We start from the raw sequence: 21,710 nt of genomic DNA, 5'->3' as shown, positions 1-21,710 counted from the left end.
CTCCAAGCGAAGGAACACGACGACGACGACGACGAAAGCAGTCCGCTGCTGCAAGAACCCAGCACCAGCCCCCTCAAGCAGCGCTCGCGAGCTTCCCAAGCCACCTCCTACCTGCGCTCCCTGCTCCTGCACCAACCGGGACCCCTGCCCATCGTCGCGCGCCCGATGCCGTCCAACGGCATGAGCCTCTTCATCCTCGCGCTGCTCGGCCTGAACACGCTCTACCTCGTGCACGACAGCACCGGCGATTTGACGCTCGTCGCGGACCGCGCCGGCCTGCTCTTCGCGGCGAACCTGCCGTGGCTGTACGTCCTGGGCGCGAAGAACCAGCCGGTGAAGGCGCTGACGGGGCACTCCTACGAGAACCTGAATGTGCTGCACCGGCGGCTGGGCGAGTGGATGTGTTTCCTGGCGCTGGGGCATTTCGCGGGGTTCGTGGCGGGGTGGTATCGGGTGCTGCGGCCGCTGGGGATCTCCTTTGTGCATTTCGTGACGATCCCGGCGGTGGCGTTCGGGCTGGGGGCGTGGGTGTGTTACGAGGGGTTGTACTTCACGAGCCTGGCGGGCTTCCGGAGGGGGTGGTATGAGGTGTTTCTGGGCACGCATGTGGTTCTACAGGTGGTGGCACTGGGATGCCTGTGGATGCATTTTCATTTCGCGAGGGGGTATATAGGGGTTGCATTATTAGTCTATGTGGTGGACAGGCTGGTCTATCGGATAGGGGGGAAGACGAGGGCGTTCGAGGCCGATTTGACGGTTCTGGAGGACGGCGAGACGACGCTTGTTTCGGTGAATTGGAGTCTACCTCCAACCACCACCACCTCCTCCTCTGCGATGCGGCAGCGCATCTGGGTGCGGAATATGCGACACGGCTGGCAACCTTCCGCGCACGTCTTCATCACGCTCCCCCATCTCTCGCGCGGGCACCGCTTCCAAGCGCATCCCATGACCATCGCGTCCGCCGCACCTCCCTCCTCCTCCTCCTCGTCGGATCAAAGACACGCATGGCTCAACCTCATCGTGCGGGCCCAGGGCGGGTTCTCGCGGGACCTGCTGCATCACGCGCGCGCGAACCCGCGGACGAAGGTCCTGCTGGACGGGCCCTACGGCTCGCTGCACGCGCTGGAGATGCTGCGGGACAGCGACAAGGCGGTGGTGATCGCGGGCGGGTCCGGGATCGCGGTGGCGTATCCGGTGGTTTGGGCGCTGCTGCATCCGGAGGATTCCGGCGGTGGTGTCGATGACGACGCTGAGAGGCAGATCGCGCGGGACGATCGGAGAGAAATCACGCTCGTGTGGATCGTTCAGGATGCTTCGCATCTCTCCTGGCTGGATGCCGCGCGGCTGGAGGAGTTGTCGGCGAAAGGCGCGAAGGTCGTGGTTCCCCCGCCGACGAGGAAGAGTGGGCGGCCGGATGTGAGAGGCTTGCTGAGGGGAGCCGTTGCGGAGGACGCGGATGGCGATGGGTGGTCATCATCAGTGGGTGTCGTGGTCTCAGGACCAGATGGGCTGAACCGGTCGGTGCGGAACTTCTGCGCGGAGATGGTGCGCGAAGGGCTGGATGTGTGTGTCGAGGTGGAGAAGTTCGGGTGGTGAGGGATGAGCAGATCAGTTGAAGACTTGCCAAAATCTCGATCGCGATTAGATGGTTGCCCGATGGGTAGGACGAAGGTCAAATGGTTCATGAATCCAACGTCGGAGATGTTCATCCTCCGATCTCTCCCAGAATCCTCTTCAACTCCTGCAACCTAACCGGTTTAGTGAGGAACATACTCATACCCGCTTTGAACGCATCCTGTCTGGCCTTTTCGCTGCCCAGGCCACTCAATCCGATGATCGTCGCGGGCGGCTGGACACGATGACGTTTCTCCAGAGCGCGGATCCGGCGGGTGGCTTCGTAGCCATCCATCTGGGGCATGTTGATGTCCATGAGGATGACGCGGGGTCGGGGGTTTTCGGTGGGTTGAGAAGATGAGGAGGTGGATGACGGAGAGGATGGGCCGTCTGGAACGGTGTGGGGTGAGACGGAGGACGACCGGTCTGGCGATGTGGAAGATGTCGAGGTGGATCGTTGCGGAGGTGGGCAGGTCGAGGTGTAGAGGTCGACGGCTTGTTGGCCGTCCGTAGCGACGAGTTTGCGGTAGCCGGAGCGTTCAGCGAAAGTGGAGAGGATTTTCATGTTGACCGCCTGATGATGATTAGCATGTATACCATGTGATGTCGGCAGGTCCATATATAGATCTGTTTCGAGAAAACTTACATTGTCATCTACAAGCAGCAGCGACAATCCACCCTCATCGTGACCGCCGCTACTGCCGGTTGAAGCTCCAGTCTTCCCGTTCTTCTCCATCTTCAACGCGTCGTGTTCGCCTGACGGACCTCTGTGATGTGGCAATCGGAAAGAACGGGCTTCGTACGATGGCCGAGGCGAATTGGAAGGATTCCTGCCAGAAGCCTTGACACGATAAAAGGGTCTCCTGAAAGGTTTATTGGACGAGCTCGAGCCAGGCCTCGAGCCATCGCTGAGGTCCGCCTCTCTGGCACGTGAAGCGCTCCTCAATGTCGCATTATCGGCGCGCAAGGACACTGCGGGTGTGTCGCTCTTGGTCAGGGACTGCACGCATGCAGTGACGGCGCGTTTCAAGCGGCAGGGTCCGACGGGTTGTAGGATCAACTCGACGTGCCCGGACGTGATGCGGAGGAGTTCGGCTTTGGTGAGGGTCCTCGCGGAGATGACGCTGTTGCAGATGATGACGAGCGGGGTTTTGCTCAGGCTGGGCGGTTCGTTCTGGGCAGAATCTGGAAGTGCCTCCAGGTGAACCAATTCATCTCTGAGACGAGTCTCGGTGATGACATTGACCCCGAAACCTCCATGACTGACCCTCGAGCATGGCGAATGGGGGATGTCCAGGCGTGTGAGCATGTCATCGACGCTGGTGTTGAGAAGCTGCTGGGCAAGAATCTCCCGGCCGGTTTTCTGGTCATCAGGAGATGGATTTGACGCATCGACTTCTGCGCCAACGATGCCCACGACGAGATCTTCTGCGAACTCCGGCTCTGATGATTCCGGTGTTGCTGAAGAGTCGGAGGAAGCGGAATCCGTGGAATTCTTGCGGCACGAATCTAACGGAATCTTGAGGGTGAAGGTCGAGCCCTGTCCCTTTTCACTTCGCACATCGATATTACCGCCCCATTCGCGGACGATTTTGGAGACGAGATTCAAACCCAGACCCGTACCCTCGACAAAGCTGTTCTCCTGGGTGAAGGCGGTGAAGAGGTGGTTGTCGAGGAAGTCGCGGCTCATACCGCAGCCAGTATCCGAGACTTCCAGAGTGGCGACAAAGCTGCCGTCACCGTTCCTCTCCGCTCGCAATGTGACACGGACATGGCCGTTGTTGGTGTATTTGAGGGCATTGCTGACGAGATTGATGCACACCCGTTTCCACGCTCCCAAATTGACGGTACATCGCCAGTCGAAGTTGCTGTCGATGTCAAGAATGACTGCCACTTTTCGTTCGAGGATGACGTCTCGAGCTCGACCGAAGCAGAAAGAATATAACGCTGCCTCGACTACCTCCTCGGTGATGCGGTCAAGGTTGACATCGGTGTCGCGGACGGCATCTGCTTCAGCGGTCTCGAGGGAGCCCTTGGAAGCCATGGACATGGCCATCCTCGAGCTCGCTTTCGTGACCGATGAGGTACCCGATTTGGACATCTGGTTGATGCCGCTGTAATCCAACAAGTGATCAATGACGTCGAGCAGAGTACGACTGCACACTTCGACTTGTGAGATGAGATCCGAGCTGGACAACAGAGGGTCGTTCGGCGCAGCATTGAGAAGCTCCACGCTCCCCAGGATACCGTGCAGTGGAGAGCGCAGCTCATGGGAGATGGTCGAAATGAAATCCGACTTGGCGCGATCCGAACGCGTCGCCTCCAAGCGCTGCAATTCAGCGAGAATCACATCGCAGAAGGCGGTGACATATTTCAGGTCGAACTCTTCGGAGAAATGTCTGAAAGGCGAACTCGTCCAGGAGAAGCTTGCGGCGGACCATCTCTGGGAGGTGTGATCCCACATGCCCACGAAGCACACGCTACGTGCGTTGGGGAAGAGACGGAGCATCTCACGGCGATCGTCCTTCCGGCTCGCGCGCTTGAACTGCGAAGACTGCATGGTGTTGCCCTCGACGGGCACCGCCGGGTCGAGTTCGCCGGTCTCCGATGATGAGCCTTCCCGATCCGACCCCGTCGAGGAAGGGCTGTCCCATCGCTCGTATGTGTCGAAGAACCAGATCTTACCGTTCCGGTAGCGCTGGAGCAAACGGCGCAGGAGCTTCTGCGGGACCTGGACGGGCTCTGACTGCGACGACGAGGCGAATATGTTGCACATCTCCACGGGCGATCCCTCCATGATGGAGTTCGGGTTCAGCTGACGCGAGGCCCCAGCTTCGCTCTCCGGGGTGCCGGGCCCACTGTGTTCTGAAGAGGTGGCAGATGTGGGCGAGGTTCCGCGAGTACCGAAGCGAGCGTCGAGGAACTGGACCCCGTCGACGTTGAGCGCCTCCCTGACCAGCTTCGCCGCGCGCAAGAAGGTGGCTTCGATATCCGCCGAGGCGGAGTCTTCGATCGACTTGTTCTTACTGGAGCTTCTGCTCGAGGCGGGCCGGCGGTCAGATTGTACGCCAGTGATGGAGTCTTTGTGGACGCGCTTGTTCAGAGGGACTCGGCTCGACGAGCTGGGACTCGGCGACATCTCGACGATCTTGCCGGGCTGGTCTTCGGTCCGTAGGAAGGATTCAGTGCTTTTCGATGTTGCCATCAGTGTTGCGAATGAGTGGCTCGGACCCTGTGGGCGCTCCTGCTCCACGTAATCCCTCAGGTCGGAGTCCCCATCGATGAAAGCTCCCAGGCCCGCGATCATCTTCGTCCCCAATTGGTGTTCCGCCGCGGCGCGCAGCATCTCGAGGTGGATGGACACCGTGCTTGACATTTCCGCCAGGAAGGTGGTCTCGGACGCGGTGAGGCCATGTCGCGGTTTGTCGTCGAGGACGCAGTACGCGCCGATGTTGATTCCGTTGGGAGTCGTGATCGGAACGCCGGCGTAGAATCTCGCGCGCGGGCCACCGGTGACGAACGCGCTCTCGCGAAACTCGGGGTCTTTGGCCAGGTCGTTGACGACGTAGGCGACCTTGCTGTCAATGCGGCGCACGTCGAAGTTCTGAGGGAGCGTCGGCGGGAGGAGGACGGTATATTCGCAGACGGAGACGCCCCTCGGCATGACCGTGTGTCCCAAACATAACGCATCCGCCGGGTCCTCGCAAGTGCCGGTCCGGATGTTGGTCGTCTTCGTGGCCTCGGCGAGCACGTAGGAGTGTTTCGAGTCGAAGAAGAACATGAGCGCCCTCCGCACGTTCAGCCTCAAGGCCCCCAACTGACAGAAGGCGGTGAGGGCCGGGTCCGGGCTAGGGGATGTGAGGTGTTGTGCGATGGAGACGTCCGTCTTCATGTCACAGAAGTGCGGATCATGCTGGCCGAGTTCCCGCAGTGGGCGGTAGTATCTGTAGAATTCCCTCTCGCGATCATTCTCATCTTGCGATGTCCGGCATCCATCGAGCTCCTCATCGGCCTCGCGGATCGACAAGGTCGACATGTGTGTGAGAGTGGCGGTGTTGGTGGAGAAGCGTGGTGAGGGTCCAGGCCATCCGTGGTCGTTCGGAGTTGTACTGTAGGTTGATGCGGACGTTTCAATTCAAGTCCAGCATATCAGGCTGGCGGGTATAGTCGAAAGTGTGGTGGTGTTGCAAAGCATGTTGAGGCGAGGTGAGGCGAGGTGAGGTGTTTCGCGACGAGGTTCTTGCGTATTCGTGGATGTCGGAAGGTCGACACGGAGAGGAGAGGACGGGTTGTGCATGAGATTTCGCAGCAGTGAGGAATAACAATAAGGGTGGTTGAAGTGGCAGTGGCAGTAGCGGTGGTAGTAGTCGCAGGCTGGCCAACCCGTCGCGGGTCAGGATGTCCTGCCATGATCTGAACCAAACCGCCTGCACCACACCTGTGCAGCTGGCTTCCACCACCACGACGCGACGCTACAGTCCACGGGCATGGCAGATGGCCGTCTGCGAACGTTTTGTGTGGGTGAATTGATCGCTTGCACTAGACTGCCATCCGACAGAGGAACAGACAGAGAGACGGCGGACCAGAATTGCCAGCAATCGGCGATGGACCTCCGCTGACGTGTGTGTGTGGTGTGACGCTATGGCGGGCGGGTTGGTCTCGGCAGCACACGCGCAGTCGTCCAGTAGAAAGTTGTTGATGGTGAACTGGTGAGCAAGCCACTTTTGCCTATGCGGGTCAAGCCCACTGGGTAATGTAATCATCAGCTTGTCTACGCGGGTCAAGCCTAACAATGGGCGGGAACTCCAGCTAGGGATCAGCTAGGGATCAATATCATCATTATTGTCCATGCGCCGGCGGTTCAGATCAAGCGATTCAAGCCACCACCACCGCCCTCCGCCCTCCGATCGACGATCACAAGCCCGCGGTTAGATCATCACAAGGGTTCGTGGCACGGGCAGGAGGCCATGACGATCCATCTTGATACCGTATGCCAGATGCTGTGATGATGATGATGATGATGATGATGATGATGATGATGCAGTAGTAGTAGTAGTGGTGGTGGTGGTGGTGGTGGTGGTGGTGGTGGTGGTAGTATTCCAGGAGTCGGTCATCGTCGACCACGAGATCATCGAAACTACGGGGCCGCCTCTCTCTCTCTCTCTCTCTCTCTCTCTCTCTCTCTCTGTTCCTCTCTCTTCCTCTCTCTCATGGTTGATCTTCGGCATGCCCGTATCCATATTCCTACTGGTGAACAACCACCACAAGATTAATGAGAAACATCGTTCCCCTGGGGCACCTGTGTCGAGGGGAACCCACTGGGAACAACAACAACAACAACAACGTCGTGCGCACTCGAAACGGCGTCAGATCGGGATCGGAAGTCCCAATGTCGATCGTCAGTCAGGTCGGCAATTGTCATATGTAATAATGATATTCTATGCACCCCGGTCTTTTCGATGGGATTTAGAGTTCATTTCCTTGTCGCATTGCATCACAAAGAGATCAGCCTTTGTTATTTCCTTCTCGCTGCTGTACTAGGCATGACGATCATCGTGAAGGCTGCTGCCGTGTCAGATGTATGGATTGTGACATGAGTGGGCCTGATAGACGTTGCTGCTCTCTCCAGCACGCGCCGGTCGAGATGCTCCGTGAACACACCTGGGCACACATACCAGCCCTGGAGGTGCCCAGGTGGGTCGATATAACAGGCTCAACGGGGGGAGGGCCTGGCAGCCGACCCGCGACAAATGACCCGCCCGTTTCGTCACATGGGGGAGGAAATCAGAGCCCCTCAGTCACCACCTTCCTCCCTCAGGCAGGAAACATCTCCCATCTGATCTCATCACCCTCGTCCAAAACACGGCACGATACGATACAGTACAGTCCACGTCCACACGGCGATGATCGTGTCTCGCGATCGGACAGTCACCGACGACTGCAGCATGATCTGTGCACGCATGGATCGAGGGAGAGAGGGAGAGAGTTCACGGGGCTTGACCAACCACAAGCCCGCCCGGGCGAGGCTATCCCGCCCTTCGTCAGCGTGCGCGCGCGCTTGGCCGATTGTCGTTGCTCGTCAAACACTCGTCATAGAACGCTCGACGGCGATACTGTGTGTAGGTTGGAGTTGCGCGTGGTCTGTCCGGCATCTTCGTGCGCGGATTCATGCGGATAGAGATCTCCCATTCTCCCACTCACCGTCAAATAAATGCGATCGAAGTGAGATGATCTCTGCCCGCCCATCGTACAGTCCAGTCCAGTCGAGGGCAGGACGGTGCACACATATGCATGTGTCGAACAGCAGGCGATCCACCTCGTCCGTTTCGGGGAAGTGCTCTTCCCGGCATGGTCGATGGAAACCAAACCACGTTCCGGCGAAACCGTCGCCCGTGATATAAGTAGCACTTGAGAGAGGATGTTTCGTCATCACGATACGTCCTCATGGATATATCTCCACGGGAGCATGTCGATGGTGACTAAGCACAACGACGACGAGATGTAATTGGAAATGGGTGATGAAAGTAAGTTTACTGACACTGCCCGACGGAACCTCACATTGGCAGATCACTCCCATGGTCGTTCTCCATCAATCATCAAAAGACACACAGTCACCTGATGTTCTCGTCTCCCGGTCTACATAAGCAAACCATTCATCATCATCATCTTCATCATCATCATCATCATCATCATCATCATCATCATTATTCACCAGGACACCCGTGGACATCTGCGCGCATGTACAACCGCCCGGCTCGGTGCATCTCACACATAGTTTCACATGATGATCTGGGCAACCATGAAATCCAGGAAAGTCTCCCGACGCCGACCGCGTCCACGAGATCCATGCCATTCACCACACAGGCACCCGCAGGTTTCGGGACGAGACCGGCCAGAACAACCCGTTGAAAACATGGGTGCCAAAATATGCAGATTGCGAGGGAAGGGTTCCCGCCGAAACGCCACCCTTTCATACTTACCTAGGTACAGTACGATAATACAGGATCGGAGTCGAGGCCCCTCCACGCCATAAACCGTCGACCCTTCCTGTCTCGTTTTGTCACTGCGGGAACGGGCAGAAACTTGAGATGTACGTCGAATGTCTCCTGGGCACCTGAGGAAGTGCCCACCTGCGCACGTAGATAGGAGTGATGGATTGGCGAGGGCGACATATACCGTTTCGCCGTTTACATGATTTTTCTTTCTGATGACGTGGCTGAAACGACACATAACGGTGCGGCTCTCGCTGCGGTCTCGTGAGAAAGCGACATCTATGATGAGAGAATTGGGTTGTTTCCAGGAACAGCGGCAGCATCAGCGCTTTCTCTATCCAAATACACCATAATCTCTCTCGTTGAAATGATGCAACAGAAGACGGATAATGACAGAGAGAGCGAAGAGTTCGGGAATATCTCGGCGAGGACTTCTACGTGTACTTATTATTCACCACGGCCCAGGTGGTAAGTATCGTCGGACTGATGCCGGGAGAGAGAGAGGAAAAGAGAGAAGGACAAAAACACGCCATCCCTGTTCCGGGCTTCTCCTCCAGCCGCATCATCCTGACGACATCTGTGCCGCTGCTCCTTCTCTTCTCTCCTCTTCCCGAGTGGACATCTCCCGATCATGTCTCCTTCGGGGCAAGTCCGGGATGCGCGCATCATGATCCTATCAATGTATACGTGCAGGTGTCCATCTTGTCGATGGCAAGTAGAGGCGTCGACGGAGGATGAATGATCGGTGAGGAGGTCGGAGAGGAGGAGCGACGATGTTTGGGGATGGATGGCTCACTTCGACTGCACGTGCGGTTTACGCGCGCTTCTTCGCCGTGTAATGACCTGGCTGCAGACCTCGACGTCGAAGGACCATCCTGGCCGGCAAGGAACCTGAGGATTGGTTCGGCTGGCGAAGAGCATATCCATCTGTATTCGCTTATGTTGTGCAAATCGTTTCGGGGACTTTCTACTCCGGGCGACCTCATGTTCGACCGCCCGCGTACGACACCTGTTTGCTGACAGAGCGGGGATTATCGCGACTTCTGCGGGATGCTGATGACATTGCACGATTGTTGTCTTACGGCCAGTCCCGCTCCATCACATCACAGATCGCGGCACCTGTAGAGCGTTTCCTTTCTGATGACCTTGCTTTGACACTTGCACCACCGAACGTGGCACGCATCGTCGGCTTCAGGACGGTACCCCGACGGGTTAGAAGACCATGAAGCCCGTCACCAGGTTTGATCTTCCCGTTACGGGATGTTCAGGCAAACGCGATCTCAACTTCGCCGCTTTTGCCATTCCCGACGAGCGTGTTGTCGACCTATCTATTATGCTTATGACTCGGCAGATGGTCATTCCCACGTGGGAGCGAGTCTCACTTGAGCTCAAGCGCGGTTCCATTCAATCATCCTTCGTCATAGAGTCAAAAGTCTGAAAAAACCTCGACCTCGGGCGATCAAGAAGCACTTCTCACGCATAAGCATTTCTAGTATGCGTCAGCGTCAATGGATGAGGCATTCCTTCACCTGTCCTGGCTTTCACGTATGACCAGGAGGACGAGAGGTGAGGTTTGCCCTGATCGGATAGGGAACTGCGCTTTCTGGCTCATGTTCAACAAATTTCATTACGCGTGACAAATATACCATCAAGGGTGGCAATGACGACGACTCCCGTCGACAGGCGTGCAACGTTAGCATCATAATGTCGTGGTTGCTTGTGTTCGGCGGACTGCCGGATAGTGCTGACGAACAGGCGTCACTGTCGTCACCTGAAATCCTCGACAGGGGGTTCTTCAGAACTGACCGCTATATATTGATTTCAGCAGGAACACATTGGACAGAATGCTTCTCGTTCCCTCCTCTCACAACTTCACCATCAGCTGATATCTCAAATCAATAGTCGGCACTCAAGATGTTGACCAAGTTGACCTTGGCGTCTGCTTTGCTCGGCGTTCACGCCGCTGCTTTCCCAGCACCTCAGGAGAATGCCGTAAGCGTCCTCCGAGATGCTCTTCCATCCGGATATGGTTCTTCAAGCACCAAGTCCAGTGCGGGCACTGCTGCGTCGACGGGCAATGCCAGCAACCAGAGGGGCAACCTGCCCGGCTACACCAACGCGGATGCACCATTCGGTTCATACACTCCCAGCCCGATCACTGCCGTGCCCACCAGCTTTGGCCTCAATTCTGCCGTCCCTGCCATATTCACCACGGCACCAAATGGCACCCAGTCAGGCGCTGCTGCCCCTCAGCGAAGTTCTTTGCCGACCGGTCCAACGAGCCACGGTCCCTTTACTGGACTACCAACCACTGTTGGTGCCGTCTCCACGACCGTGATCGCCGCCTCCATTCCAACTCTCCCTCCGAATCCAACCGCGACATACTACAACACCAATGGCACCCCCCAGAAGCCTCAGCCAGCGCCGTACGTGCCAGCCGGAGGTCTCGGCACGAATGGCTCTCTGCCGCGATACATGGTGGAGAGTGATTTCGACTACGAGTCCATCCAGTTGGGTCTCTACCAGGAATGGATCGAGTTGGATCTCTTCAACAACGGCCTCGCGATCTTCTCCGAGGAGGACTTCTTAGCCGCCGGTCTCACCGCCGAAGACCGATCCCTGATCGCCTTCATGGCGCAGCAGGAGCAGGGCCACGCCACCCTGCTCTCCAACATGCTCGGCCACACCGCCGTCCCCCAATGCACCTACGACTACCCCTTCAAGAACGTGCGCGAATTCGTCGACTTCAACCAGATCCTCACCCGCTGGGGCGAATCCGGCGTCTGGGGTTTCATCAACCACCTCGACTCGCGGGAGGTCGGACAGCTCCTCGCGCAATCCATCGCGACCGAAGCCCGCCAGCAGATGATCTTCCGACAGATGAGCGGCCTGCACCCGATGCCCGTCTGGTTCGAAACCGGCATCCCCCAATCCTGGGCCTGGACCTTCCTCGCGCCCTACATCAGCAGCTGCCCCGCCAACACCACGCGACTCGCGTGGCAGAACTTCCCGGCGCTGCACGTCGCCAACCAGGCCAACATCAACCGCGTCAGCCCCAACGACACCGCGGACTGGGAACGCGCGGACAACCGCACCTCCAGCCCGGCGACCCTGCCCGCCCAGAACGCAAGCTGCCTCAACCTGAACGTCACCGGCCACGGCTGCGGTCCCGCCATCGCACGCAACCGCTCCGAGCCGCTCTCCTTACCGGGCAAACAGGTCCGCTTCCTCTGGGACACGCCCGGGGCGCCCGTCGGGCCCAACAACAGCTACATCACGAGCTCGGCCGCGGGGCCCCCGCGGTTCGTCGCCTGGGTCGCCCAGCTCAACCTCACCTACACGCCGCTGACCGTCACGGGCCCGAACCAGGGCTACACCTATCAGCCCGCCGGGGAGGTCTACGCGGGCGGCCAGGGGATCGTGAACGACACCATGTTCGTGGCGCTGACGGATTCGGATCTGTTCCTGACGCCGTTCAACCTGAGCATGATCAACCCGCATGTGGTCGCGCTGGGCGTCTACCAGGCTGGTTGAAGGCGTCATGTGGATCCCGGGGCGAGAAAGATGAAGTGGACGATAATTATAACGCGAGTCAAATGGGATAATGTATGTACATAACGAAGGAATGGATGGAAATGACAAGATTATGGCAACGAGAACAATCTCCCACGCCCGCATATACATCAATGCTCTGCTCCCTGTTTGTTCGATCGCGCCAACAGAGAAATGTCGTTAGATGTATAGAGGTTATCCCCCTCCCCTCACCTCGACGCACGTCCAGGGCCCTTTTGCTATGGGTTCAGGCAAGGAATCGAGGATCGAGGAGTGCGGAGAAGCTATCATCGGCTTACTCATGCACAGCAAAACAATTCCACTTCATCACGTCACAGACGAACATCGGGCCCCCGTACGAAGAGAGACAGCCTGCGGGACTTGAAACGGAGAAGAAGAAAAAAAACAGTCCGCGCTTGCAAATTACGTTATGGGAGGGAAAAGATATAACCGCGGCCGGTAGAATTTCGGAAAAGAACCCCCAGAGATTTGTGTCTTGTTTCCACGCGCCCCGTTCTAAACACGGCAGTCCGACAAGTCATGTCCCACCGCAGCACAGGAAAACTCGACGTTCGGATGACGCCCAAATGGCAAGTTCGCGTCTAGATGCCCAGGGTGAACTCGACGCCGACGTCGATGTCGCGAGCTGTAGGAAAGGAAGTCATGTTAGTGAAATGATCAGATGAATAAGGACGTGATGAGAGAAGGGGGTAATTCGGACGACTTACCGATCTTGACGACCTTGCTGAACTGCACGCTCTTCTCCGCCGCAGTCTGCAGGTCATCGATGCTGAAGATCTTGAGGCCGCTCTCGTTGATCAGCTTGTGTGCCTGCTCGCCGTTGGTGCCCTGTAGTCGGGCGATGATCGGGATGCGCAGGTTCATGCTCTCGACGACGGAGATCAGGCCCTTGGCGATGGCGTCGCAGCGCACGATTCCGCCGAAGATGTTGACGAAAATGGCGGTGACCTTGGGGTCGCTGGTGATCAGGTCGAAGGCTTGCTTGATCGCCTCCGGGGTGGCTCCTCCGCCGACGTCGAGGAAGTTGGCGGGTGAGCCGCCGTTGAGCTTGATGATGTCCATGGTCGCCATGGCGAGACCGGCTCCGTTGACCAAGCAGCCGATGTCTCCATCAAGCTTGATGAAGTTGAGTCCGGCTTCGCCAGCCTTGACCTCGTCCGCGTCTTCCTGCGAGGGATCGCGCCAGTCGAAGACCTCCTTTTGACGGAACTCGGCGTTATCGTCGAAGTTGAGCTTGGCGTCCATGCACAGAACCTTGTGGTCGGACGTCTCGCTGAGGGGGTTGATCTCAATCTGGGTGGCATCCTTCTCCATGAACACCTTGTACAGCTTCTGAATGGTGGAAACGGCATCGGGGATGCATTGCTTGCTGAAACCAAGGTCGGTGGCGATCTTAGTGGCCATCTCGTCGGTCACACCAATGTTGATGTCAACCTTGGTGGTGAGAATGGCTTCCGGGGTCTCCTTGGCGACGGTCTCGATATCCATACCACCCTGGCTTGAGGCGACGATGACCGGTCCTTGTGTCGCACGGTCCATGAGGATGGCAAGGTAGAATTCCCGACGTGCGTACTCGCGCTCGACGATGTAGACGCTGTTGCAGATCCGTCCGCGCTCACCGGTTTGCTTGGTGATGAGCTTGTGACCGATCATCTGTTCGGCGAGGACGGAGGCCTCACGCGGGCTGTAGACGACTCGGACACCGCCCTTGAAACCATTGTCGAAGTGACCTTTTCCTCGTCCTCCTGCCAAAACCTGTGCTTTGACCACCATGTCCTCACCACCGATGCTGTTGGCGACCTGTTCGGCCTCCTTGGCGTTGTGTGCTACATTTCCCTTTGGTACGCCGATTCCGTATGACTCTAATAGCTGTGCAGATCGGTATTCGTGAACGGCGAGATTGCGACGCTGGGTTTGTTGCTGTTCTACATGTGAGCTCTGGTGTGCTGATAGTGTTGATAAGATGACGACTTACGCTAGCACTTTTCAGCGCAGATGTGAATTGCCGGCCGCTTGATCTCGCGAGTTTAAACATGTTGTGCAGATGGGAGAGATCGGGCGATATATGACAGGGAGGTCGGTTGTCAAAGAACGGGATGTGTGTATATCACACGTTGTACTGAAGATGGCAGGGTATGTTACGAAGGGCCTAGGGAGCTGAGCTTCGGAGGTTGCTTCTTGCGGACTTGTCCGGATCTCCAACCTCAGGCATAGACAGCTGTCGCTTCAAAGTAATCTATGCACCCACGTTTTTTTCCTTCAAGACGTGGGAGTGCCACCATGTCAAGCAAACGTGCGCGTCCAGATCCGATTGCTGAAGAAGAAGCAGCTGATCTAGATCTCTATGCTGGACGATTAGGATTTGCAGGTGCAAGCTTCAAAAATGAATTCCGATCTGCCTGGCAGCAGTCGCCAGACACGCCGAGTGTTGGTCTTCGCAATGAGACGGCTGATGAAGGAGTGAATGCTGGACTCGATGAAGAGGCTGGTGTCGGTGTGATATCCCAGACGTTGAAGAGTGACAGCGACATCAACAACTTCTTACATCAAAAATCGCGACCTGTAAATGAGAAATTACTCGAACAACTGCTCGGCAGCAAAGGCGCCCGGGCCAAAAAGAAGGAGATTGATGCTGCCAGAGTCACAGCGGCGTCAAAACCCCTGCCATTGAAGAAACCATTTTCTTCTGCAAAGCCACAGGACGATAGCTCCGATGAAGAAGGAGGTCGAGCCTCAGCGATCACTTCAAAGCGTGGAGGTCGCGTCGCCTCTGAGCCTACTCGCAAAGCACCTGCAGGCGATACAGGAGAACAGGGAAACGATGCACGATCTATCTCAAAACTACCGCCAGGCGCTGACCGCGACGCTGATGATGCAGACGAGGCTGACACCAGACCAATAGTGACTTCGAAACCTGTCAAGAGAAAGGCAACTGGAGGATATCTGGATGAACTACTGGCAGCAAAAGCGTCGAAGAAGAACAAGAAGACGAAATCGGGGGGCACAAACGTCGATGCTCGCTGAGGGTCTTACAGATGATACCCAGAAATCTACTTTGCCGTCACTCTCTTTGCGGGAGTCACCCGTCCATGCTTGTGCATACAACTGCAGCAGTGGGATGGATCTATCTTCTGCCAGTAGAGTTACGCATATTCCGAAGCGCACTTGAGGATGTTATGATGCGCACCTGGATGACGCTGCATTGCCAAGGGAACTGTCTACTTGCAGCAAGCCCATGTCCGCATGTAGCAGTCGGATGAATGGCCGCAGACCTCAGATATATGGCAAGTACCATTCAAACTTCGCTGTCTTCGGGTGACTCCGATTGTGTCTGGAAGACTATTTGGCAAGTGTGCACCGCTGATGAGCTTTGCACAAGCTTTGCACAATGGCTGTAGTAAACACTCCCTCTGAAGTGCGAAAATCATTGATTGCGATGACGAACCGAGGACTGGCATGGAGCATACTCTCAAATCAACTTGGTACTTTGGGAGTCAGAGAGCGACACAGATCGAACCTATGCTTGCCCAAACCCTAACGCCAAACTGCGCATGATCGTCGAGAAGTCAATATCAGACAAACGATCAAAATGACTTCTGTTAATCTTTCTTGAGATCGCTTTTCCATTCTTATCTAGGTACTTAGTAGAAAATTCCGAGGATAGCTCTAAGAACTAATCAAATCGCTTGGATGCATATGACTGCTTCGATTTGACTGAGCGGCCAACAAGATGCGCGGCTAAATCCAACGATGAGTGCAAGACTCCTGCTTCTGAAGTTCGCGGAGGGAGACAACGTCATGACGTCCAATTAAGCGAATATCCGTACTGCGCTCCGGCTCCGGACTGGCCAACTCATGACATGAGTGTGCCCATCGCAAAGTACATTGTTGCTGTGCCACAGAGTCAGTTCGCCCTGGAAATGGCGGGGTCCCCACACGAAATGATGGATTGCATCATTGTCGACGTGGTTCAAAAGTTAATGAGTATGCATTCATGGAGCTTGCCACGACTGGATGGATATAAGTTGGTTACATCAAACATCTTTTCTAGCGATCATTTCGAAATCGATGCAACTTTGCATTGCAAGGTAATACATCAACAGCAATTTGGATCCCAAACTCCCTGATCCTTGCAGACACGATGGCGGCACCAATCATTTCATTCGACTACGGTAAACATCCATCCCTAGCGGTCATCCCATATTTCGTCTGTGTCAGCACGATCTGATGTGTAATTCCAGACAATTCGCCATATGGCCAGAAGGTCAAACTTCTGCTGGCATCATTGGGCGTCGATTTCAAGAGGAACGATCAGCCCTTTACAATGCCGCGACCTAGCTTGGAAGCCTTGGGTATCACTTACAGGCGCATTCCCCTCTTGGCCATCGGCAAAGACATCTACGCTGACACATCCCTCATCATCGATGTCATTACTTCGCAGCTGGGAAAGATCCCCACCAGTCCTGCGGACAAGGCGTACGAGTCGTGGGCCAACGCCACCTTCATAGACTCTCTGGGTCTACTCCCACAGCAAGTGCTCTCGCCGGAGTTCAAGAAGGATCGCGAGAGCATCTTCCCATTCGTGAGTCGTCCTGATATCGCAACCCTTCGACCAAGCGCACTTGCAGCGGTCAAAGGTCGCTTGCTACACGCTGAGCGTCAGTTCCTCGCCAATTCCGAGGGTCCGTTCATAGGGGGTTCCGATATCTCTTTGGCCGACATTCACGTCGCCTGGGTACTCAAGATGTTACTTGGGCTTGGTATCGGCAAGGAGCCGGGTTTCGGACAAGATAAATTTCCAAAAGTATACAAGCTTGTTGAGAGCTTACCAACTTTCAACCCGCCAGTGCTGAGCGACGAAGAAGCTCACAAGATCATCCGTGGCGCGAGCTATACTTCGCAAGGAGCGAAGGGAGTCTCCCTCGATGAACCCACTGGCTTGGAGGTCGGCACGCCAGTCAGCGTCGAGGGCTTTGAGTGAGTTTTGTCCATTTCCTTCCGCGAGCATGCAGTAACGCTGACATTGTGTGTACTGTAGCACCGAGCCTGGCGCGCACCCGCAATTTGGCACGCTCGTTGCTGCGGATCATCGCGAGGTTGTGATTGAGATCAAGGATGGAGTACATTTGCACTTCCCACGCATCGGCTATATTGTGCGTGCTCAGTAAGCACGGTCAGTAGATCTCACGGGTTGCCAATCACTTGGTGGTCTAGAATAGTGGCTTAAATATCAATAAGTTGATTTCGAGGAAGTGTGTTTTCTTTGCAACCCCACTTGTCGTACTCTTGACCAAGACTCACTCTTCTCACATGGACGGTGAAGTGCGGCGTGCGGAGGAGGATGCGGCATTGGCGTGCATGCTCGGAATTCGAGGTACAGTATATCCTAGAGTACCTCTCCGGGAAACAGCTCAAGGACCTTCAGCCACACGCCAGCAATTTTCAATGCCACCGATCTCCATTGGTCGTCCGTTTTGGTTTTGGGCGGCGTATATTATCTACTTTCCAAGGTTGCTTCCTTGCATTGCGAGTGCGGCATCGGGAGGTGCCACCTCTAACCATGATGAGATGTCCATTGCAGTTGGATGTGGAATCAAGCTCGCGTATCATCCGGAGTAACACTCGGAGTCGACCATGAGCTGGGTCCTCCGTAGAAAGCGCGCCCTTGCATGCCCGCCGAATGCTATTCAGCAGCTGCATAGAAGCGGCCTTGACTCGATGTCTCACCGCAACCACAAGGCAGAAGTGGTTTGGGAACGAACCGTGCACGCGACTAGTGGCGGGCCATGATAAGCGCAATCGGCGAAGATCGGCTTACCACCTGGGCACTGAGGGCTCAACAAAGAACGTGCTTGGTGAAGCAGCAAACAGCAGCAGAAGAAGGGTCCGACCTCGATGTCCGAATCTTTTCAAACTACCACAAGTCGCCGCACGCTAAACTGCACCACTTTTCCGCCCAGATCAGAGCAAACATTCTTCTCTCAAGCACAACATTGTCCCTGCGAGAAACACGGTGCGTTGCGATTTGCATCGACAGATTCCCCAGAACTACCGCCTCTGGTCCTTCACTTCATCGAGCGGAGCTTCGTGGCAACCGCCTTACAAAATGTCGGCTGCGCGATCAGCTGCCGCGCTTCGGCTTCGAGCACAATGGCTCGCGACACATCGTCCTTTGTCCAAGCAATGTCTCGTTGCCAGCCGTGCGAGACCGACATCGACTGTGTGTCTGCTTCAGAACAAAGTCCGCAGCGATGTCCGTACATTCTACTCCAGTGGCGCGGCCGATACGCCCTCTGTGCCCAATCTCACCAATGCCTCGATCTACGAACCCCTCGATACCTTTTCGCGCAGACACATCGGGCCGAGCGCCGAGACGACGGAGCAGATGCTTCAGGTTCTTGACCCTCCGGTCAAATCACTGGATGAATTCGTGAAGCAGGTCTTGCCCTCAACCATCCTGTCAAGCAAGAATATCAAAATCGAGGGCCCTGTCCCAGAGTCCGGATCGGTCGCCACCAGCGAGGGCGGATACTCAGAAAGCCAATTACTTTCAAGGTTGAAGGTCATTGCCGGAGAGAACAAGGTCTACAAGAGCTACATCGGATGTGGATATGCTGGAACCCGAGTGCCCGAGGTCATCAAGCGCAATATTCTTGAGAATCCTGCATGGTACACGAGCTACACTCCATACCAGCCAGAGATCAGTCAAGGAAGATTGGAGTCATTGTTGAACTTCCAGACCATGGTCTCCGACCTGACTGGCCTGAACATGGCCAATGCCTCGGTCCTGGATGAGCCTACCGCCGCCGCAGAGGCCATGACCTTGTCCATGAACGCTATGCCAGCTGCTCGCCTGAAGCGCCCGAACAAGACCTACATTGTTTCACATCTCTGCCACCCGCAGACTATCGCAGTTCTCGACAGTCGTGCCGAGGGCTTCGGCATCAAAATCAAGGTTGCGGATATCATGGCGGATAACAGCAAAGTTGTAGACGAGGTTGGAGAAGATTTGATTGGAGTTCTCGCACAATACCCCAATACGCTCGGAGGTGTTGAGGACTACCGATCGCTCGCCGACAAGGTGCACGCGCTCAAGGGAACATTCGCAGTCGGCACAGATCTGCTCGCGCTTACACTTTTGACCCCACCTGGAGAGTTCGGCGCAGATGTCGCTTTTGGCAACGCTCAGCGATTTGGCGTGCCGCTCGGTTTTGGTGGACCTCACGCAGCATTCTTCGCTGTGAGCGAGAAGCACAAGCGGAAGATCCCCGGTCGCCTGATCGGTCTGTCCAAGGATCGTCTAGGCCACAAGGCTGCTCGTCTGGCACTTCAGACCCGTGAACAGCACATCCGTCGCGAGAAGGCCACTAGCAACATTTGCACGGCGCAGGCGCTCCTCGCCAATATGAGTGCCATGTACGCCATCTACCACGGTCCCACTGGGCTCAAGCGAATTGCAGAGAAGGTCGCCAAGATGGCGCAGGTTCTCGCCAAGGGGTTGGAAGAGGCAGGACTCGAAGTTCGACAGCCTGTTGCCTTTGACACTGTCGTTGTCAAGAAGCAGGGCGCTTCGCTCTTCGCCACCAAGACCGCACAGAACTTCCTCACCAACTTCCGTGTCGTCGATGACGAGCACATCGGTATCACCATCGACGAGACCGTTGGCAAGAAGCAAATCGAAGAGATCTTCAGAGCATTCACCACTGATGTTGTCGATGTCAATGCCTTGGCCCAAGGTGTTGAGGCGACAGGCAGCGTACCCGAGTCTCTGCGACGAACGTCGAGCTACCTTACCCACCCCGTCTTCAACCAGTACCACTCCGAGACCGAGCTTCTTCGCTACATTTACCACCTGCAGTCCAAGGATCTTTCCCTCGTCCACTCTATGATCCCTCTCGGTTCCTGCACGATGAAATTGAACGCTACCACAGAGATGGTCCCGGTCTCGTGGCCAGAGTTCTCCAACATTCACCCCTTTGCACCCAGCGATCAGACTCTCGGTTACGCACAGCTCATCAAGGAGCTTGAGGAGGATCTCGCCGAGATCACCGGTTTCCACTCTGTTTCCCTACAGCCCAACTCCGGTGCGCAGGGTGAATTTGCTGGTCTTCGTGTCATCCGGAAATACCAGGAAGAGCAGCCAGGCAAGAAGCGTGACATCTGCTTGATTCCCGTCTCTGCTCACGGCACCAACCCTGCATCTGCCGCCATGGCAGGTATGCGCGTCGTCACGATCAAATGTGAGACCGGCACTGGTAACCTTGACATGAAAGATCTCAAGGACAAGTGTGAAAAGTACAGCGAGGAACTCGGCGCCATCATGATCACCTACCCTTCGACGTTCGGTGTCTTCGAGCCTAACGTCAAAGAGGCTTGCGACTTGGTTCACCAACATGGTGGTCAGGTCTACATGGACGGAGCCAACATGAATGCTCAAATTGGTCTTTGTTCACCTGGTGAGATTGGTGCTGACGTCTGTCATCTCAACTTGCACAAGACTTTCTGCATTCCTCACGGTGGCGGTGGACCAGGTGTTGGACCCATCGGTGTCGCTGAGCACCTTGCACCTTTCCTTCCGGGCCACCCTCTCGTCAAGAACGTCGGCGGCTCAAAGGCCATCGCACCTATTTCAGGAGCTCCATGGGGATCTGCCAGCATCTTGCCCATCAGCTGGGCCTACATCAAGATGATGGGCGCCCGCGGATTGACCCACGCCACCAAGATCACCCTGCTCAACGCCAACTACATTCTCTCCCGACTGAAGCCTCACTACCCGATCCTCTACACCAACGAAAACGGCCGCTGCGCCCACGAGTTCATCCTCGACACACGTAAATTCCAGGAGACCGCCGGCATCGGCGCCATCGACATCGCCAAGCGTCTCCAAGATTACGGGTTCCACGCTCCCACCATGTCATGGCCTGTCGCCAACACTTTGATGATTGAGCCCACCGAGTCCGAAGGCAAGTTTGAGCTCGACCGCTTCTGTGACGCGCTCATCTCCATCCGCCACGAGATCGCCGACATTGAGAACGGCAAGCAGCCCCGCGAGGGCAACGTCCTCCGCATGTCGCCCCACAGCATGAAAGACCTCATCCTCAGTGAGTGGGACCGCCCATACAGCCGCGAGAAGGCGGCGTATCCGCTCGAGTATTTGAAGGAGAAGAAGTTCTGGCCGAGTGTCACCCGGCTGGATGACACTTATGGTGACACGAATCTGTTCTGCAGGTAAGTTTCCCTTTCTTTCGTACGAAAAGAAGGAATGAATGACTAATGCGATTTTCTCGCAGCTGTGCTCCCGTCGAAACCATCGAAGGCCTCACCGGCGTCGCCGCTCCTCTGCCGACATAATCTTTCCGCACGCAACAAAATCGAATTTCACAAACCCTTATTTCTTCGTCATTATGCTCGTCTTCAACATGGATGGGTCGGACAGTCATCGTGCGGGACACCACAATTCCCCTGTGGATGATCATCTCCGGCTCAAGGGCTGCTGAACTCGAGTTCGTAATTCAACAAGAGCGTTCAAGC

General features: G+C 56.1%; 7 protein-coding genes across 7 annotated transcripts; 4 read left to right on the top strand and 3 right to left on the bottom strand.

The window, feature by feature from the left end:
- Window positions 1-108: 108 nt before the first annotated feature.
- K489DRAFT_322826 (ferric reductase-like transmembrane component) lies at window positions 109-1,596 on the top strand (the record flags this gene model as incomplete). The annotated part of the gene is made up of 1 exon (XM_033601651.1): window positions 109-1,596. A coding segment is annotated over one exon (1,488 nt), but the record flags the coding sequence as incomplete, so codon positions are not given.
- A 109-nt stretch (window positions 1,597-1,705) lies between these two features.
- Window positions 1,706-7,159, bottom strand: K489DRAFT_389880 (uncharacterized protein; the record flags this gene model as incomplete). The annotated part of the gene is made up of 6 exons (XM_033606552.1): window positions 1,706-2,188; window positions 2,380-2,535; window positions 2,621-4,776; window positions 4,846-5,589; window positions 7,061-7,094; window positions 7,145-7,159. 6 exons carry the CDS (start codon window positions 7,157-7,159, stop codon window positions 1,706-1,708), a joined length of 3,588 nt encoding a protein of 1,195 aa, XP_033458276.1.
- Window positions 7,160-8,325: 1,166 nt separating this feature from the next.
- Window positions 8,326-9,058, bottom strand: K489DRAFT_269880 (uncharacterized protein). Its single transcript, XM_033600107.1, has one exon. The coding sequence runs from the start codon at window positions 8,842-8,844 to the stop codon at window positions 8,392-8,394; it is 453 nt and encodes a 150-aa protein (XP_033458275.1). The 5' UTR covers window positions 8,845-9,058; the 3' UTR covers window positions 8,326-8,391.
- Window positions 9,059-10,520: 1,462 nt separating this feature from the next.
- Window positions 10,521-12,315, top strand: K489DRAFT_395630 (uncharacterized protein; the record flags this gene model as incomplete). The annotated part of the gene is made up of 2 exons (XM_033606848.1): window positions 10,521-10,598; window positions 10,653-12,315. 2 exons carry the CDS (start codon window positions 10,521-10,523, stop codon window positions 12,138-12,140), a joined length of 1,566 nt encoding a protein of 521 aa, XP_033458274.1. The 3' UTR covers window positions 12,141-12,315.
- A 488-nt stretch (window positions 12,316-12,803) lies between these two features.
- On the bottom strand, window positions 12,804-14,254 carry K489DRAFT_341980 (succinate--CoA ligase subunit beta). Its single transcript, XM_033602290.1, has 2 exons — window positions 14,155-14,254; window positions 12,804-14,099 (listed from the first exon to the last, which is right to left on the bottom strand). The coding sequence occupies exons 1-2, from the start codon at window positions 14,212-14,214 to the stop codon at window positions 12,837-12,839; spliced, it is 1,323 nt and encodes a 440-aa protein (XP_033458273.1). The 5' UTR covers window positions 14,215-14,254; the 3' UTR covers window positions 12,804-12,836.
- Window positions 14,255-14,459: 205 nt separating this feature from the next.
- Window positions 14,460-15,203, top strand: K489DRAFT_372157 (uncharacterized protein; the record flags this gene model as incomplete). The annotated part of the gene is made up of 1 exon (XM_033603311.1): window positions 14,460-15,203. The coding sequence occupies one exon, from the start codon at window positions 14,460-14,462 to the stop codon at window positions 15,201-15,203; it is 744 nt and encodes a 247-aa protein (XP_033458272.1).
- Window positions 15,204-16,320: 1,117 nt separating this feature from the next.
- Window positions 16,321-21,530, top strand: K489DRAFT_372156 (glycine dehydrogenase; the record flags this gene model as incomplete). The annotated part of the gene is made up of 6 exons (XM_033603310.1): window positions 16,321-16,351; window positions 16,421-17,156; window positions 17,218-17,332; window positions 17,475-17,553; window positions 18,140-21,407; window positions 21,470-21,530. 6 exons carry the CDS (start codon window positions 16,321-16,323, stop codon window positions 21,528-21,530), a joined length of 4,290 nt encoding a protein of 1,429 aa, XP_033458271.1.
- Window positions 21,531-21,710: the final 180 nt, after the last annotated feature.

Source organism: Dissoconium aciculare (assembly GCF_010015565.1).
Source record: "Dissoconium aciculare CBS 342.82 unplaced genomic scaffold K489scaffold_9, whole genome shotgun sequence".
NCBI classification, from domain to species: domain Eukaryota; kingdom Fungi; phylum Ascomycota; class Dothideomycetes; order Mycosphaerellales; family Dissoconiaceae; genus Dissoconium; species Dissoconium aciculare.
The sequence above is the reverse complement of the archived record's forward strand: the minus strand, read 5'-3'. Positions and strand labels throughout refer to the sequence as shown.